Genomic DNA, 19,336 nt, shown 5'->3' with positions numbered 1-19,336 from the left:
CATATCCATTTAATTTATTGTGTAATTCTAGGCCACATCTTATCCTTGATTGAAACAGCAGAAAACTGAAAGGTTTTCATTGACAGATTTATTTTTGCTCTATAAATAAGGCAGACACACATAATCACTGAATTTGGCTTTAAAATTACATTTAAAAAAGTCATTCATAATTCACAGATACAAATCATAACATATTCTTCATATATCCTCAAAAATCTTATTTCATTCTGTTTATTCCAAAGAAGTAGCCAAAAAACAAACAACCATAGCCCACCTCACATAGTCATTCAAAACAAATACTTAACAAAAAAGTAACCAAGGCTTAAAGGGAAAGAAAATCGTACAGAAAAAAAAAAAATCCATTTCGTGTTATAGTGCTAAGAGCAAAAAATTTAAAACTAGGTAAGAATTCCCGTAAACAATGTTAATGCAGGTATTGTAGCACATTCGTAAATATTACTTCACAATGCTATATCAATATAGGATGTGTACCCTTTAGCAGAGAGAGATCTGGCACCATAGGCCTAATTGAAGGACTTTGGTTAAGATTAGAAATATGGTTAAACAGTATTCTCAGGAAGGAAACTGTAAATAAGACTATACATTCTTGGCAATAGATGCTCTACTACATAGTACATACCTTACTTCACCCAAGTGTCTCTTATGTTGTGTCTTTCTACATACACTGTAGCAGGTAGAGTCTTTTTATAGCACTGTCACATATCGAAATTGGTCATTTAAAGTCACTTCCAACATCATCATCAACATTAACAACGTTAAAGTATAAATGATGAATATATAAATACACCACCTGGTACTCCATTAACATAAGGATTGAATGACACATTTGGAAAAAGATATGCAAGATGAGATAGTGTTTTTCATAAGAAAAAAAAGGAGAAAAAATTTATATTTGTGCAATAATTTGCATAGCCCAGTCAAAATGTGACTGAGTAAAAACTATTTTCATACAATAACAAAAGAAACCAAAAATATCAATACATACATTCAATAGACGTGTTAGAGGCCTCGTACTTCTCATCAGACATACACTTTAATATAATATCTATACAAAATCATACTAAAGCCTGTGTAGCATTTCTATCATTGCACTTGTCGTTTTTGTGTATTTGTCATTAGAATTTAAATAGTGAATGACATTTTTTCTACATAATGTATGTTTGCTCTTGAGCATTATTTCCGTGGATGACATGGATAATGGTATCATTGGCATAGAAAGAGGGGTTTGGCAAATGAATGGGGTGTTCAGGGCGTGGGCACAGCACTAATGAATACTGTTAGTTACAATCTGATCAGAACTGCTCACATAAAGCCACTTAAAGGTTTAATGTTTTATGGTAAATCAACATAACATCAAGTATCTGAGCTTTTCCAATACCCTTTTTTTACCTGCTTATACTTAATTCTTGAAACTACAACTCTCCTTCACTCACAAATCATTCACTATGAAACACCTCTAATAGCAACATACTATCATACTGTCAATCTCTACTTGCTGTAATTATAGAATTAAAAGGGGCTACCGTGCTTATCTCACTCTCAGGCCTTAGCAGAATCTTGTCATCTGCAGGCTGTAAGGTATCTGGTGAATGCTTCCACATCAGTGTTCACATGTCTTTATAAACTTACATATATACCCCCATATATACCACTTAATAAATTAAACCAACCCCCAATCCTGAGCCTCTCCTCACAAATCAGTCCTTCATTCAATAGGTCCTTACTGTTATATAAATCCTTCAAAGACAAATCACCTTTTCTTCTGGCACAGAGCAGAGCAGCAAGCAACAGTTTGTCTTTAGTGTTTCCTTGGTCAACTCTACCTTGTTCCTTTAAAAATTCTCCTCTATGGTAAGTGTGTAACCCACTCACTAAGGGACTTCTTCCTCTCACTTCTGACCTATTGACTTTGGCTCCAGTTCCCATTTTGAGTCTCCATAAACTCTAGAAAATACTGTAAACAATCTTCATGGCTGGCTGGAGCTGTCTCTCTCTGGCTGCGAAGGCTCTAGCTCCACTGCGGCGCCAACTAATGGTCCACCAACTGTGCGAGGGTCCATGGCAGAATGCATGATAGTCAGCCACACATCATCCATGTTTGGCATTACAAAGATTTTCTAGCAGAGGAGAAAAAGCATGAAGGAGAGACAGTGGGTGGTCCAACATTTTTTTTTTTTTTTTTTTTTACTATTTTTGGTTAAGTCAGATGGTTCAGATCTATGCAATTCTAAGTAACTGTAATAATAGCGAGTTTTGAGCTAAATGTAACTGATCTATTGATATCGATCTGAGTGTCTAAATTTCATAAACATTAAAAGAGAAATATGGTATCTATCAATACCTGGAATTCCTGGTTCAGTTTTTTCTCTATCCAGTCTGTTACATGAGCCAGAGTAACCTCTCTTTCTCCTAGTTTGGGTCTTGCCTTCAGTTCCAGGTGGGGGGGTGTCCTAAAGCCATACCTGCAACAGAAAATAATCAACACAATCCACTATTTACTCATTTAACAACTGACGAATGATCAAATGGTGGCAGCACAGAGTATAATTATGCACCAGCAAAGGGCAGTGATGTACTGAACAAAAGATATACAGTATCAAGTGCTGAATTCAATTTTCTCAATAACCCATGCAGTTTCAAGGTAGAATGAGTTTTAGATGTTCTGAGTAAAGATATCTTCAGTGTGTATTTTTCACATGAAATTTCCACCATTTAGACATAAAAATGTCTTTTAATTAAGTAACAGCTGACATGAGAGAGGAAGTTGGCTGATTAAGAGTAATCTGAAGAGCTTAGTCATCAACAGAAATTCCCGCAGATTGTTTTCCAATCTGTGGGAAAGTTACATGTCTAAGGAAGATGTGATTGTCACTCTTATAAACATAGAAACTCACTATGCACACGACTCCACACATTACACAAGAGAAAAACAACTCTATCTTCACAAACCATATCCTGTCAGTGGGTGGAGGGGGTATGTTGACAGCCAGCGTTCCTTGGAGTTCCTGCACCTCTACTGTGAGCAGAAGGGGTGTATTGGACACTTCTTCCATCTTCTTTTTGATGAACTCTGTCTCTGTGGCCTTCTGGAAGTATTTGGACTTAGTAATCTTATCCACGAAGCGCATGATCTTGCTGGGCTTGTGGCCTCCCACCAATCTTTGTTCAGCAAAAGGAGGGTTAAAAGAGGGTTCGGGTTAAAGTCACGTACAAAATGCATTGTAGCTGTACCTGAAGAAATCTAATAAAATCGATTTTGTTGTGTCTGGTTAAATGATTAAACTCCTTTCGTCTCTACTTTTTCTTAAATGATTATTACAATTAATTTCAAATGAAAAACAAACTTATAAAAATCTATGTTTAAACCTAGTAACATTTTTTACAATATTTCATAAACTTATGAGTATGGATTAAGTTGGGCTGTGATAAAAAGAATGAATATAAACTTGTTTTCACCCTTCTGCTCCAGCAGAGTCATTTGAGAGCTCTGAGGAGTCTTCCTCATCTGACGAGCCTGCACTGGATGACTCTTCATCACTATCAGCCAGGCAGTAAGTCCGTGGCCTGGATCTGGAAACACATTAACAAACACAAATGGCTTAGGGCAAACGAACAAACAAACAAACAAACACACACATACACACACAACCATGCACTAAGACATGCGCATGGTCCTACTGTGTTTCTTTGAACTTTGTAGCTGAATACTACTGTACTTACAAAAAGAACAATGCATAAATGAGATGTGGACACAATTAGTGGCAGATATAACTGTTTATAAACATGAGTGCTCACATGCAAAGATGATAAACCTTTGGAAATGTTGTTGTTTTGAAAAAGAATTCAGGCAGTCTAAAAGACTGCTGCTCAGTATGTTTGTCTCAGTGTTTTGAACTTTCAGATGTAATTTGATATGAAACTGGATCTAAACTTGTTTCCTTATGAGGACTGGCAAAAATGGGCTCATTTCTCATTTTCTGGCAGCCGATCTAGCCCTTAGAGGATTTAAGAGATCGAATGAGCAAAAAACACTGAAAAAGGCACTGAACACAATAAGAAATTAATAGTTAATTAGAATAAAGACTGGGAGGTAATATGAAATGAAACAAACCCAAAACTGTGGACATAAAAAACTAGAAAATGAGAGTTGAATGGAAGAGATGACTCTTGAAAATCAAGCAGCACTCACCAACAGCAGAAATACATCCGATAAACAGCCGCATAAAGGTAGAATCCAGAGGGCAGACAGGGAATAACAGTGAAAAGAAAGGAGAAGATACAAAAGACAGAAAAGATATAAAACACTGAGTGAGACAGGTGAGGTGCCAGACAGATTGTGGCACACACCAGAGAGACAACTATACTTTTTAATGTCAAGTAGAGGGGAAAAAGGCGACTAATCCAACCAAGAAATATCTTGGGACTTTTCTAAAATGTGCATTTGGTATGATGTAGCTTGACTGTCTTACCCATCTTTGCCAAGTTCCCCTAAGCGGAGGCTTTCTCCCTCCTTGCCCAGGCGAATGAGGTTCATCTTAGTCTCCAGGGTCATCAGGAAAGAGCCACTGTAGGAAATCTCCAGGTCAAACCACAGACCTGAAGTATACACAGTGGTGAAAAAAGTGAATAAAGTGAAAGTGTTAAGCGTACGATTTGGGGATATGGGATAAATATACAGTAAAACATATGACTGGACAATACGTAGTGGTGTTTAAGTCAAAAAGTACCAGTTGACTACCCTTATTTCAAAGGGGTTAAGCAGAGTTGAATCTAAATGAGACATGGAGAGCACTTCAGGCCACAGTCATCCTAGCTGCCTCCTATCTCTGTCTTTCTTTCACTCCTTTGTTTAGCCACTTCTCACATTCTTCCTTCTTGCCCTTTCTATGGTACCGTACTTTTCCACAAGCATCACAGAAATGGGGACCCCGACAGATTTTGTTTTCTTGATCCCTCTGCTTAGATCAGAAAGACACAGGGAAACACCCAATGAAGGGAGAGAAAGGAAGTGGGACAGATCACAGGGTCCTTTGAACAGAGGGGAAACAGTTGGATAGCATGGAATCTTCGCCCTCTAGCCCGCATTTTATATCAGCAGGGGGGACTGGATGCAAAAACAGGGCTCTCCTATTCCTTTTACCTCAGCTCTGTTAAACCTGCTGTAATCTGGATTATACCAACTCCTCAATGGCCTCTATCGAAAGCCTGGTTTGTATGGGGCAAACTATGTGATCTCTGTTTTTTCTTTTTTTCTCTCTTTACAAGTCAGATCATGTGTTCCTTTGTACAATGAGCAAAGACTAACCATAAACTTGGGTGTGGTTTCTCTGTACACCACTGGGAGGCAGCAAAGGACGATTGATGTTGCAGGAAATATGAATGCAGTGAGGAGTGAGTGAGTCAGATAATGTAAGCTATTAAGAGATTCTAAACCAAAACACACTGCACTTGGCTGCAAATAAAACACGTGCACGTATCCAATGCTAAAGTCCATAACCTATGTACAATTATATGGTGCAACATTTGGTGCACAGCTATCAGAGTCCTTATAATTACATTTATATAACTCTCCTGACAATACCCCAGGGATTTGGGTGGAGAAAATGGGAAAAAAGAACTTTCAGATATGATCAAGAGCTGTAGTGTGAGAGTGCAAACACCGCAGAGATTGCTGTTGCCTGACCATCAGCTGGTTGTGCTAAATTACGTGATAATGCAATCAGTCTGGTGTGCCAGAGAGGAAAATATTCAGAGATTGAGAGCAAGACAAAGGCGTGAAGAAATGAAAACAGGAAAAAAAAAGAAAAAGAAAAAAAAAAAAAAAAAAAAAACTTATAGCAAAAGAAAGAACAGAAGGTTAAAAAGTCAGAGAAGGTTTGAGAAAGCAGCAAGTAAAAATAGACCGTTAGGCAATGAGAAAGACAGAGAGACAGAGTGAACATGCTGGGTCTGCTGAGCCCAGTGGGCCTTGCTTCACTGTCTGTCCTGAGAGGTGTGGTGGATAATAGGGCTGTGTCTGGCTGGGTCAGGGGTTTATGCAGGGTACTGTGCTTTGTTAGTTTGGGGAGAGAAGAGCCTCAGTGCAAGCTGCTGGATCAGGGCAGTGTTTCCTTAATTGGGGTGAAGCCACATGGTGAAGAGTCAGGAGGGTGTGTCGCACATATTACAAAGAAATGTCTTCACATATGCAGGGTGACCGCTTGTATGCATCCTAAAATTGACATTACAGTGTGGAAACTCATAAGCATATGACGGAGTTCATGCAAAGACAAATGTGCATGGACACAAATGTACAAGCATACAGAGAAAATAATTTGTGGCCATTTGTAGACATACACAGTTGGAGAGGTTCATCGATCCATCGCACTCTGCATGCTTGTTCCAGGAAGGAGCAGGGTGAGGCAAGGTAAAGGCAGAACTTGAGATGCCCGGGGGATACAGCCACTATAACACCAGTGAAAATTTCAACAGGGAAAACTAAACTGACCATTTCCACTGGAAGCTTTCTAACTACCTCTTTAAAGTGAAAGGCTATTGATCATGAAAACAAACAGCAGAACAGAGAAATGAAACATTCACTTTCTCTGCAGAAGTATTAGCTGTAGAAAACAAAACATGTACAATGATCAGCAAAGGCCTTCAGTTATCTTTAGCCAAGTGGATATTAAGTCTTTTGCTTGGAGCGTGCGCCTTTTCCTGCTTCCTACTCACTCTCACTTCCAAGAAATATGTCTAAAAATGAGGCACTTTGCTGTTTTAGGTTGAAAGTGTATCAATTCTCTTGCAATCTGTTAGAAAGAATTCAAATAATTTGGCAACATATTGCAGTTTCCAAATTAAAGTGCAATTAAAGCTGACAACCTTTCAACAAAATGGCACACTGATAGTACTCTGAGTGGCTATTGAGGTGTATTTTGCCTGGAACTGATCTGAGAAATAAGGTTGCGTTCTCAGTTGGAGATGCAATCAATTCCTGCTCTCATTAAAGGGTTATGTGAGTGCTGCAGTGATAAAAATGAGGCAGTGACTCACAGAACACGAGGGAGGAAGAGAGATACTTCAACTATAGAGTGAGCAAAGAGACAAAGATGATGATGATATGAAAGAGAATGCAAGGGGAAGAGAAAACTAGGAAGAGAGCAGAAGACTGTACATGTGAAACAGATGAAGAGACAGATCTGTCACTGAATCTAAGGGAGAATGAGAGAAGCAGCATGGTACAAAGGGATAGGAAGCTCAATGCTGAGGCATGTCTGAAAGATCATAGAAAGTATTCCTCTAAAAATCAAATAAAGTGCTTCTTCTGATCAAAACTGGAGCAGAGTTAGCTGAAAACTTCAGCATCAGGGCAAATCTACAGTCCCTCACAAAGCTAAGACCTCACATAGCTAAGCCTCAATTTGTCTGATCCACAAATAACCATAAGACTTGCTAAAGTGCTTAGGGCCTGACTGTACTGTAGTCAGCTAAGAGTTCAATAACCAATCAAATTCCAGTTCACTTCTGTAAACGTTTCTTTCAATTATGAAGTGTTTTCCAGGATATATAGTACATAACATCTTTGTTAAAAGTGATTTTTTCATATTAATGGCGCACACATGCCTTTTTGTTACAGCTGTCCAGTAAACAACAATACTGTGCTGAACTCTGAACAGTGTTAATATTGGTCAGATACTCTGGCAGCAGCTGCAGAGGAACGGAAAGGTTTGTACTTTATTTAACCAGCTGAGAGCCTACAAACAACAAACATGCCTCTCTAACCTCGAGGGTACCACTGCCTGAAAAGCTTAGTGGGTGTAAGTTCATGTTACGCCACAGTATGATGCACAGTAAACCTTATTTTTGCCTTACTGAATGGAACAGATATTGCTGTTATTGGCCATGGTTCCAACTATTATCAGCTTATTGGGAATAAAAAAGCATTTATCTTGTCATCCCCATTTCTGTATTTTAAAAAATGTATGTGTTTTTTTTTTTTTGCATTTTTAGTAGTTTGGAAATGTTTGGAAAGTGATGTAATGTCAATAATGATTCATAAGTGCATGACCACCTTGCCATAAGCACAGAATGAGTACAAAATGATGTGACCTTGTTTTAATTCAAATTTTTGGTTCTGATGTCAGCATTTCCAGCTGTTTATCCTGCTGCTTTAATTTATTCTATGCATTGTAATTGGTTGTTAGCAACGTCTCATTGTGAGCATCACAGTCTGGGCAGTGTTGTTTTTAGTAGAGAGTTAGGGCAGCTATCACCAGTGCTGATGGACTTTGGATGGAGAGCATGTCAGAGCCACCCAGACACAGCCTCAGTATTTTGATCTTACTGTTTACAGCAAGAAGACTAGAGAAAGAATGGGAGCTGTGGGCAGTCATGCGACAAAATGTCACTTCTTTCCAAGTGTGTGTACATGCACTGGGATGCACAAGTGTTGAACCCATTTGACATTTTATACCATTTCTTTATACTATGAATGACATTATTTGAATTTTTGACAGTCTGACTGGTAGTTTGGATTGCAGATCTCCATTACAGTAACATCATGTATCTTCAATTCTTTAATAACCATTTGCACAAGTTCAAATGAATTCAACAACTTTTTTTCATTCCCATTCACAACAGTAAGCAAGACCGTTTGTGCAGAAAGAAACTTTGATTGTGAAATGTGATATTATTCTCACTTATGAGAGGGTAAGTCTTGTTTATGCTGTACGCAAAGCTACAGTATACAAAACTACACTCCCCTCACGTTGTGATTAGCCACTTTCTCCTGTAAATTTTTGAGTAGACAAAACTAGACTTGATATATGTGCAAAGGTACAACGTATTCAACTCTTCATCTGTGTTTCACGAGAGAATCCAAGTGGCATAGACTGATGGAGATTGATTGATCTAACAACGTATATATAGAGAGAAACAGTAAAATCTTAAACGATAAAATGAGGAAACTCCATAGCAAATGGAGTTATCTTTGTTATCTCTATTGTGGACATGGCTAACTGACTGGTGCCGCGGTTTTGTGCTGTCAAACATTAAAAAAAAATAAAATATGCACTATGGCTAAGAAAATAATGCAGAATAAATGGAGACTTCCCAAAAGTAGCATATAGAGCCCAACAGATCAAGCAGATATTGTTACTGGCCAGATACGCCAGTATCTTTTCATGGCAGCCCCTGTGTGTGTGTTTATGTGTATAAATGTGTTACTGTTCGAAATTGATTTCTCTCTTGCCTCGGTAGTCAATGGAAGGTTTGGATGCCCCAAGGATTCTGGGAGTGGCTGAGCCCATGTCCAGTTCTGTCAGGGTTAGCTCATTCATGAAGTAAGGCAACTAGAAAAAGAGACAAGCATACAACTGATCTGAGCACACAGCACATGAATAATTCATCTGCAGAATATGATATAACCAAATTGCAAAAACAATAACAATACACAAATACACACTTAAGCATGGATGATACACTCTGCCCTCAATCATGCTTTATAATTAACTTTCTCTCTCATGGACTGAACAGTGCTTTTTCCACCATTGTACTAAAACTACAATATTACATTCAGCTATTGCCACAGTACATTGTGAACAGTCACAGTGACCAAAACACATTATAAGATGAAGCACAATAGGGGATAGGATCAGACAGAAAGAGTCAAATACAGAGAGTAGAAATGTCGGATGAGGTGTTTCTGTCTCTCTCCCTCTGCTTTCACACCCAAGGTGGAGTGATATACATTGACATTTGAAGAGCTTATTTGTGTGTGTTTGTGGTCTGTGTGTGCCTGGACATGTTGTTTACAGCAGGAAGGTTAGCTTGACTCAATTTTTATTTCTTCTCCACTCTGTACTTTAAATTTCATCCAATTCCAAAGGGAAATGTTGCTATGGGCCTTGCTCCGCTCACCCGTATCTTGCTGAGCTTCATCTGAATCTTCTTGGACACAAGTTCAGCCCAGTAGGGCTCGCTCAGAAAGTCCCAGAAGACACGACCAAGAGTCGCATTCACCCAGGCAACAGCCTCCTCCTCCTCCCCCCTGGGCTGCAACTGAGCTGAAGTGGTGCTCTGAAGCTAAAGACACAGAAGGCAAAATAACAAATAATTAGAAGGAAAGAATATGAATCGAATTTATCTGTACAAGATTCTAAGGCATTTAATCCACTGTAATACGTCTTATTCCCTCTGACTTCCCTCATCTTTAAAATGATGAGACAATATGCCAGTCACTTGTTTTATAATTACACTGCTTGTATCACAGTGAGGTTAAAATTGCAACTGAGGTTACAAGTTTGTGACCTGAGTTAGAAAACTAGAAAGAAAAGGTGTTAATAGTTTAAATGCTACCTTCTTATCAGCTCCAGGGCTGCTCTGGGGACTCTGTAGAGCAGGGCTGGCAGCTGTAGGACTGACTGTTGCCTGTTCTGGTAGTAAAGAGGCCATATAGACACTGTAGTCCAATAGCGGCTTGGTTTTGGCACTGCCTGCTGTTAAGGAGACTGAGGAGTCCTTTGACCTGGGCTGAGATAACAGCTGCTCGTCCAGACTGCTGCGGCTGCTGCTGCGACTGTGAGAGTTCAGAGCTGTTGGCCATAGCAAACATCAGAAAGAGGTGAAGAATTAGATGCTGCTCTCTCAGTTTTTACTTTTTCTGAAGTACCCAAACTTTAGTCTTGAAATGCCACTTTTCTAGCTGAGCACTTTTATTCCTTAGAAAAAAGTAATTTTGATTCTAGCCCTGGAAAAAAAAGGCACAACAAAGGAAAGAGAAAAGAAAATCTCTACTCTCTACAACTGAGGAGGAGGAATAGACATTGGCCTTGTGGACACAAACATCGGTTTTGCTCACCACTCTTACTTGCTGCAACACTGGAAGTTTTCTTCAAGTCTGGCTTGAGCTTGGAAGCTGAAAGAAACCGCTGGAACCACTCTTCCTTCTCCCTCCCAGTCCTTCCAAACAGATAAAGGGTCAGGTCCCTACTGGAAGAAGACGAAAAGCCTTGTTCCTGTGCTCCTCCACTCCCCTCCACTCTGTCTCTTATGCTCACGCCCTCATTGGCTTCCCACCTGTCACCCTCAGCCTTCGACATGAAGTCATCCTGTTTGCCAAGCTCGATGCAGATAGGGTATTTTTTGTTCCATACGCGCTTCCTGGCCAGGCTCTGAGGCATTAGATATACCTGACCGAAGATTTGGGAAAAAAGCATTTCATAGAGTTTGGTTTCCATACATTTCTACAAAATTTCATAACTTTTTCACGACCATTCCAAGGAGAAAAGGACAATTTTCTATGGTGTCCTTTTTCCTGTTAAGAATGCTAAATTGTCACAGTGTTTGGTGAATAGTATTTATTAATGAAATAGCAAAGTATATATAGACTTAAATATTAAGAAAAAATGTCTATTGTTCAAAGATTTACCAGCTGTATAAGTGATTACCATTGACATTCAACACTAAATATACAGAAAGATAAGGGACAAATTTCTATTAAGTTTTCAAAGCTGTAAAGATGTATATAATAGTATATTAACATGTCAAGGGCAAAAAAGTAATGTAACAACATACTTTGCTGTTGGTAAGGTCATAGATCTTCTGACTGATGTAGCTGACATCAGGTTTTGGTTCATTGTGTGTGGCACGTCGGGCGATGTTGTGGTTGGGCTTAGACAGACGAATGATGGAACCCTCCAACCGGACATACACAGAGTGTGTTAGTGTGGCATGGTATGTCTCTGGGTCATAGTTCGATATCTCATTCATCCAGCCCTGGAAGGAAGACATAGCCATTTTACATAATGTAGATTGCCTTTCAAGGATTGATCTCTAAAACAATCATAGTGAAAAATTCAGTTCTTTTGTACAATGTATGCTTTTGAATAGAGAAATACTCTTGAACAACTACAAACAGAGATGACAACAAGCCAACAAAATGAGGAAAATGGGGACACTGTAAATATCTGCTCACAGTGTGTTGTCACCCATGTAACATGTTTCTCCACTGACAGAAAGGTCATCTGTCTCTTCCTATTAACTTCACACTTTAGAAAGTGTCTTGTATCCACTGTCTTTTCAAGTAAATTCATAAACAGTTTGCTGTCATTTGCTTTCTGTGGTAGGCTTTCAATCGCATCAGGCTTTATTGAGGATCCACATCTAACTTATCTGCCGCTTTGTCACTTCAATGAAAAAACTATTAAGGAAATGTTCCACTTATACTGCATGTATGCCTTTATTCACAAATCCCACAGATACAGCTGTACACAGTGCCTTGAAACAAAACCTCACAGGGTGGTATGGTGGTGCAATGTTAAGTGCTGTAAATTAAAATGTACAGTTGCCGATAGGTGCAAATGTGAGCGTGAATGGTCGTCTTTCTACATGTGTTAGCCCTGTGACAGACTAGTAACCTGTCCAGACTCCATCTCTTCTCTAATAAGTGACAAGTTAGGTTCCAGCCCACCACGACTTTGCAGAGAAGTAGGTAGATAATGGATGAATTGATGGATGTATAAATTCAATATAATGTGATTCTATTAAACATTTCAACAAAATGCAGTGTCCTGATAGCCCAATGGTTAAGGTGCAAAATCCACTGTTCCTCTCTTTCTCTACAGAAAGGGTTAAAATGCTTTGCATCCCTGAATTTTAAGTACACAATTTAGAATATCTTCAGAAAGAAATGCACATTAACAAATTTTGTATAATTGAAATATTTTAATAAAATGTCCAAGGTTACTGAACAAATGAAAATAATAAAACAAAACTTGCATAATAGAGAAATAATACATACACAAAATGTACCTGTGACACAATTATTGGCACCCTTCACTAGGTTTCAGAACCTTTGGCAACAATGAAAGCCTCTAAACATTTCTTGTAACCTTGTAACCATAGCCTTCGCCATTGTGAAAACAAAACAATCAGCCCCTTTTCATGCAGTAAAACCATCAGTCATTGGTTAATTGAGGTTATGTGAACACTGAAAATTAAGCACAGGTGAGTCTTATTTGTTATTTAGTTTTGTTTAAGTAACTAATTTAAATTCATTAAAAGGGTGCCAATAATTGTGTCAAGCGTACATTTTATGTCTGTATTTTTTATTTCAATATATGAAAGTTTTTTTCTTTTGTTGTGTTCAATATCTTTGGACGTTTTATTAAATATTCTGATTATACAAAACTGGTTCATTTGAATCTGAAGATATTCTAAATTCTGTACATAAAATCCAGGGTGACAATAATTTCAACCAGGACTGTATATTGTCCTGTCTAATAAAAAGGTGAAAATGCCCAAAAACAAAAAAAATCTTAAAACAAACTAACAAAAAACATTTCAACAAAATAGATTTTTTTTTTATAGGGCCTTCTAGTCTGTTTTTGATATGAACTTATTTCAACAAAATGCAGTGTCCTGATAGCCCAATGGTTAAGGTGCAAAATCCACTGTTCCTCTCTTTCTCTACAGAAAGGGTTAAAATGCTTTGCATCCCTGAATTTTAAGTACACAATTTAGAATATCTTCAGAAAGAAATGCACATTAACAAATTTTGTATAATTGAAATATTTTAATAAAATGTCCAAGGTTACTGAACAAATGAAAATAATAAAACAAAACTTGCATAATAGAGAAATAATACATACACAAAATGTACCTGTGACACAATTATTGGCACCCTTCACTAGGTTTCAGAACCTTTGGCAACAATGAAAGCCTCTAAACATTTCTTGTAACCTTGTAACCATAGCCTTCGCCATTGTGAAAACAAAACAATCAGCCCCTTTTCATACAGTAAAACCATCAGTCATTGGTTAATTGAGGTTATGTGAACACTGAAAATTAAGCACAGGTGAGTCTTATTTGTTTTTTAGTTTTGTTTAAGTAACTAATTTAAATTCATTAAAAGGGTGCCAATAATTGTGTCAAGCGTACATTTTATGTCTGTATTTTTTATTTCAATATATGAAAGTTTTTTTCTTTTGTTGTGTTCAATATCTTTGGACGTTTTATTAAATATTCTGATTATACAAAACTGGTTCATTTGAATCTGAAGATATTCTAAATTCTGTACATAAAATCCAGGGGTGACAATAATTTCAACCAGGACTGTATATTGTCCTGTCTAATAAAAGGTGAAAATGCCCAAAAAACAAAAAAAAATCTTAAAAACAAACTAACAAAAAACATTTCAACAAAATAGATTTTTTTTGTATAGGGCCTTCTAGTCTGTTTTGGATATGAACTTATTTCAATGAAACACTTCAGCCCTAACACAACCTTAGCACACACACAATACCGATATATATACTCCTTACTATTAATTGTGTGTACCAACATTTGGGGATGCTTTCTTTTTTAAAATTTGCTTAACTTTTCTCCCCTCCCCCCAAGAAACAAGGGCCTTTGACATGTTTACAAATCATACTACATTTATATGTTATATATCTTGGATAAATCAATCTGTTGTATAATTGGGAAAACTGTGGACTGATGCATTATGCCTGCCTGCTCAATTAATCAAATCAAAAAATCATCACAGAAGGTGGCATGGCCATGCCAAAGACCAAGACCAGCCCACTGTTGTTTAGGGATGCACCAAGCTTGATAAGTACAAATATCAATACCCAGGACTCACTGGGTGGAAAAGACTTTGATAATTCTTTTATGTGAAAGGAAACATCATGGACCATTATTATTAAAATAATAAATAATCATGCACCAGCAACTTGGCAAAAAATCTTCAAAATTATTTGTTTTTATCTCCCTCCATGCTATATTAGCTCTCCTTCTACGGGTCTACCAGCGCACTGCTGACACATGATGTAGTACATGACTGTAGACGTAAAAATAGAATAACAGAATTTAATTAAATAGATCAGCCTCATAGATCGGTATTATTGTCACCAATAATTGATCTAGCTATTTGAGTCAGTATCAGACCAATATCCAAAATCAGTATCGGATTGGTGCATCCCTACTGTTGTTGTGTTGTAGCTGTTGAGGGTCTGACGGGCAGGTTCTTTAGGAAGAAGGGCAACAGGTTGCACGTTTAAAATACAACTCAAATTTAATGACCAAAAGTGGATTAAAGTCTAAAAATATGGAGGAGTGAGGACCTTATTTGATGTCCTAAAAAAAGTATTTTTTGTTGAATTGTTTCCCTCACATTGTGGCATTTTGAATCTCGTCAGACAAGCCCTTTATGTAAATGGTAACTAAGGATGTCTCAAGTCAAGTTTGTCCCCGGTCCTAATCCCAGTCCTATTCAGTATCCAGTTTAATCTAATACTATTTTTCTGGATACAGCTCCACATTGCCGATGTTAGAGTTGAATTAGTACAAATTAGTAAAACAGTAAAATATAGCCTGCACCAAAGATTTCACTCACTGGTTTCCTATATTATTTTGAAAAGTGGCAAATAATATTGTCCATGAAGACAGTTGTAATTTCATTCTGTATCTGATGGGCCAGAAAGTTTTTGACAGGATTTAATCTTCTGTGAATCAGAGTTACGGGGACGTGGTTTTACAACTTTTAAAATCAGTTTTTATAAAATGGATCATTATACATAATCGTGCATCATCTCTTCAAAACCATCAATGTTTCATCACTGAAATATTTCAGCACTTTAGGAGTCCAACATAGAAGTAATCAACCAAACAGATATTTAAGGATTTTAAGGCTCCTGCAGCATGACAGATTAAATCCAATGAATTCTGAAATGAACCAAAAAAGGAGGAAAGATTCACTGACCTTATAGATGTCTGGTTCCTTAATGTCCAACTTGGTCAGATTCCACAGCTTCCCATGGTATCTGGAATGTCTAAAACCACCAGAAGGTTTTGGTCCTGTCAGCCACACAACACCAATGGCTAAAAGGAATCCAAGCCCAATCCCAAGCAGCATTCCTCCAATGTAACTGGGCAGAGGTAATACAAAATACCCATAGACCAGTACAGTGAGGATGATGAGAGTATAGAGTGGAACACTAGGTAATGACTCAATACTTTCAGTTTCATCTTCACTGCACGGTTCAGTACTACCACTTAGTGGCACTTTAGTTTGACTCCCAGCTCCAGTATCATCAGTTCTAACATCACCATCATGTTCTGTGTCATTACAAGTTTCAAAGTCCTCACTGTACAGGATGCAAAAGTCCTCATCCTCCTGTTTAGCAAGAGCAGACATAGAGCACTTGTCCAATGACATGGAAAGTAAAGATGATTTGTTGGGGCCCTTAGTTTCAATCGTGGAAATAACCAGTGATTCAGGCGGACCAGAGGCCCTGCTTTTGGGGCTCTCAGCCTCCCAGTCCCCTCCTTCTTCCTCCTTGATGCAGTAATTGTTGTTGCTCTCCAGGTGACCATTGATAGAAGTAATGTTGGAGAGTTCTGAGGCACTGACAGAGAGGGCCTTTGGCCGGTAAATGCTGCTGCTCACTAAGCTGCCACTCTTTTCATCCATGATCTTACTCAGCAGTTGGAGTGGTTCGGAGATGGCTTCAGAGAGACGACGCTTAGTGTCTTCAATTCGTGCCTCAACATCTGACACTTTGAAGAAGCTGCGGTTATCTGGTGATGTTAATGGAGAGGAAGGGGCAGTTTTAGAGTCAACTGCTGATGACATGGTAGCAGGTGGCATCCTGGACTGTGTGAATTGCTTGAAGAGTTGCAGGTTAAGGCGGGATTCCGGAAGACGGTAGGGTGTGGAGGAGGAGGAGTCCTGGGAAGTATCTGAAGATAAGGATTTGACGAGAGTCTTCATGAGATGCCTGTGCCTTACTGATGGAGCAGGAACAGAAGATAACCCGTCACGAGACTCTGCGTCAGAGGAAAGAGACTTCACCAAACTTAAAAAAGGTTTGTCACTGGAGGGAAAGCTCAAAGATTTAGTAGGACAGGAGTTGGAAGTCGAGCCTTTCTGCTCTGCAATACTCGATGACAGAGTCTGTTTGGGAGAATTGGCAGTGTGGTGTCCAGAAACGGGAGAAAGTCTAGATGATTCAGGAATGACAGCAACCTCGGCTGTGGAGTCCAGTGGCACCCCTTCAAACATCTCCTCGCTTGCTTCTACGGCTGTCACAATATTTGAGTCATCTTGAGTGGCTGAGGTAGTGGAGACAGTTGTACTGTAGAGCTCTTCTTCCTCCTCTTCCACCTTCCCAAAAGCTGAGAAGTGGATAGTGATGGTTTCCTTTGACAGCGATCGCTGTACATGGAGCTTGGGGGCCACAGCAGGTGGCTGTTCTTCTGTGGAGTGAGCTCTCTCTGCATGGCTAGGATGCTGGCTGGTCATTGCAGTACTCCCACTGAGTTGCAGTCTGCAAAGAACGAGAAGAGATGACCCTGAATTAATGCTGAAATTATTAGTCAGTTAAGCGATTAGTCAATCAACAGAAACATAATTGGCAACTATTTTGATCGAAAAATAATTTCATTTTCATTTCATTTTTCAAACAAAATTGCCAAATCATTCTCTGGTTCCAGCATCTCAGATGTAAGGATTTACTGCTGTTCTTTGTCCCATTTGATAGTAAACTCAATATCTCTGGGTTTTGGACTGTTGGTTTGACTAAACAGGACATCTGAAAATGTCACCTTGGGCTCTGGGAAATCATATAGTGCATTTTTCACTACTGACATTTTATGTTGTCTCCTGCAACTCTGAAGCATTTATGTTCTTCATTGTGTTAAAAACATGATTAGTTGAAAATACTACAAATTCTGTTATATAATTTCAAATTTTAAGAAAAAATTTGTTTGAGGTACTATAAATCTGAATAAGAAGGTTGCAAGTAACCACTAATTTTTTCTCAAGTTGAAAAATTAGGATGGCCGAAATGGGACTTTTTAGTTTATATGTAACAGGCTTATAGACAACATGCAACTAGCCAGCATGCAACAGTTTTGGTTACAGTGTTGGACCGTGACATGCTATTGATAGCTCTGAATAGCTATTAAGGGGACCTGAGCCTATATTCTTGTTATGCAAAAAAAATTAGTTTCGAATAAGTTTTCATTGAAAAGCTTGTTAGTATATTGCAGGCTAGAATTTTAAATTAGTTGTAAAGCAGCTGTTTAATTTGGGGTAGCTGTGAATCTGTCCTCTTTGTAATTCGTAACAGAGAAAATGTTCAGAGAACTACTGCTGCTCATAGTATATGGTGGCAGACTGTAAACAATGTTTACCTACACTACAGGACTCAAAGTCTTTCAAAATCACCATCTCAAACTCCACCATTAAGTGCACCAACATTTTAAAAGGGGCACACACAAACATAGCTTTCCCAAGCGGGAAGCCAGTAAGAGAGTACATCCACCAAGTCCAACTGGTTGGTCTGAGTACCTGCACAAAGTGGGTCTGGGATCTGGGAGACAGTTTGAAACTCCATACAGTACCTTTTCCAATGAAGCTTCTTGCTGGGTGCTCTAAAAAAGTGACTGGCAACACCATGTATCTTAGAAGAAGCTAATGGCTCTCTGAAACGTCCCCAAAAGGAGTATAGTACAGAGAATTTGGCATTCCCACTTGGGGTAATGGATGAAAAATCCTACATGATACAGTATATTAAAATTCTCAAAAGACAACCTTTAATGTCAATACTTTACTGAGTCAATATCCAATCTATCTATTTCCTGACTTAGCATTTACTTCAGCATTAATAAGGCATCTAAATCACTACAGACACTGACAAACACACACCTAGTGATTAGAACCCCCAATCACATTCACCCCCCACTGACACTCCTGCAAATACCTACCACAAACTACACCCCAATATTTAGCAAACTCAAAGAGCCTGATGTGGAGCATTCAAAAAGACAGCTAGGCAACAACAAGAATCAAGACCAACAAAGTATATGAAATATGCAGCTGCCTTTTGAAAACAAACCACACTCCTGACATCCCTGACATTTAGACAGGACTTTACACTGGTAATGAGAATACTGCATGTGTAGTTGCAGATCTAGCTCTTGCATATTAGATTGTGAATATTTCACTCGCATAAAACAAACTTTTCTTGCGACTGAGTCCTATTCTAAATCTGTGCCAGTAAGCATTCAACACCTGCCACAATTTTCCGTTTTGACAGACATTTATCACTCAATTATACTGTGGCATAAATTAAAACCTGTACTGCAAAACATAGGCTTTGAGGCCGTATGTCCAAAAACAGACATCGGCCAAAGCCCAGATTATTAACTAAGGTTGGAATGATCCAAAATTGCATAATGATGATGATTGTTGTGTGCCAAAGTAAGATGCCTGAAGTACACTGGGTGATCAACTGACCACAATATCAGGTGTATTTGTATGGGACCAAAAAAA

At 38.5% G+C, this 19,336-nt stretch overlaps 1 protein-coding gene across 6 annotated transcripts in view; it reads right to left on the bottom strand.

The window, feature by feature from the left end:
- Positions 1 to 123: 123 nt before the first annotated feature.
- Positions 124 to 19,336, bottom strand: part of LOC120799947 (testis-expressed protein 2-like) — a 35,184-nt gene continuing 15,971 nt past the window's right edge. For 3 of the 6 annotated variants that reach the window (XM_040145541.1, XM_040145542.1, XM_040145543.1), the window contains 11 exons: positions 15,761 to 17,327; positions 11,575 to 11,775; positions 10,859 to 11,189; positions 10,357 to 10,592; positions 9,919 to 10,083; positions 9,251 to 9,350; positions 4,491 to 4,617; positions 3,478 to 3,591; positions 2,971 to 3,180; positions 2,363 to 2,483; positions 124 to 2,138 (listed from right to left, as the gene is read on the bottom strand). In XM_040145541.1, the coding sequence (XP_040001475.1) occupies positions 1,989 to 2,138; positions 2,363 to 2,483; positions 2,971 to 3,180; positions 3,478 to 3,591; positions 4,491 to 4,617; positions 9,251 to 9,350; positions 9,919 to 10,083; positions 10,357 to 10,592; positions 10,859 to 11,189; positions 11,575 to 11,775; positions 15,761 to 17,302 (3,297 nt within the window). In that variant the 5' untranslated portion in view covers positions 17,303 to 17,327 and the 3' untranslated portion in view covers positions 124 to 1,988. The remainder of the gene's footprint in view (positions 2,139 to 2,362; positions 2,484 to 2,970; positions 3,181 to 3,477; positions 3,592 to 4,490; positions 4,618 to 9,250; positions 9,351 to 9,918; positions 10,084 to 10,356; positions 10,593 to 10,858; positions 11,190 to 11,574; positions 11,776 to 15,760; positions 17,328 to 19,336) is intronic. The other 3 variants (XM_040145546.1, XM_040145544.1, XM_040145545.1) reach the window with 3 other exon arrangements.

This window comes from Xiphias gladius, chromosome 15, assembly GCF_016859285.1.
Source record: "Xiphias gladius isolate SHS-SW01 ecotype Sanya breed wild chromosome 15, ASM1685928v1, whole genome shotgun sequence".
Lineage (NCBI taxonomy): Eukaryota > Metazoa > Chordata > Actinopteri > Istiophoriformes > Xiphiidae > Xiphias > Xiphias gladius.
The sequence above is the reverse complement of the archived record's forward strand: the minus strand, read 5'-3'. Positions and strand labels throughout refer to the sequence as shown.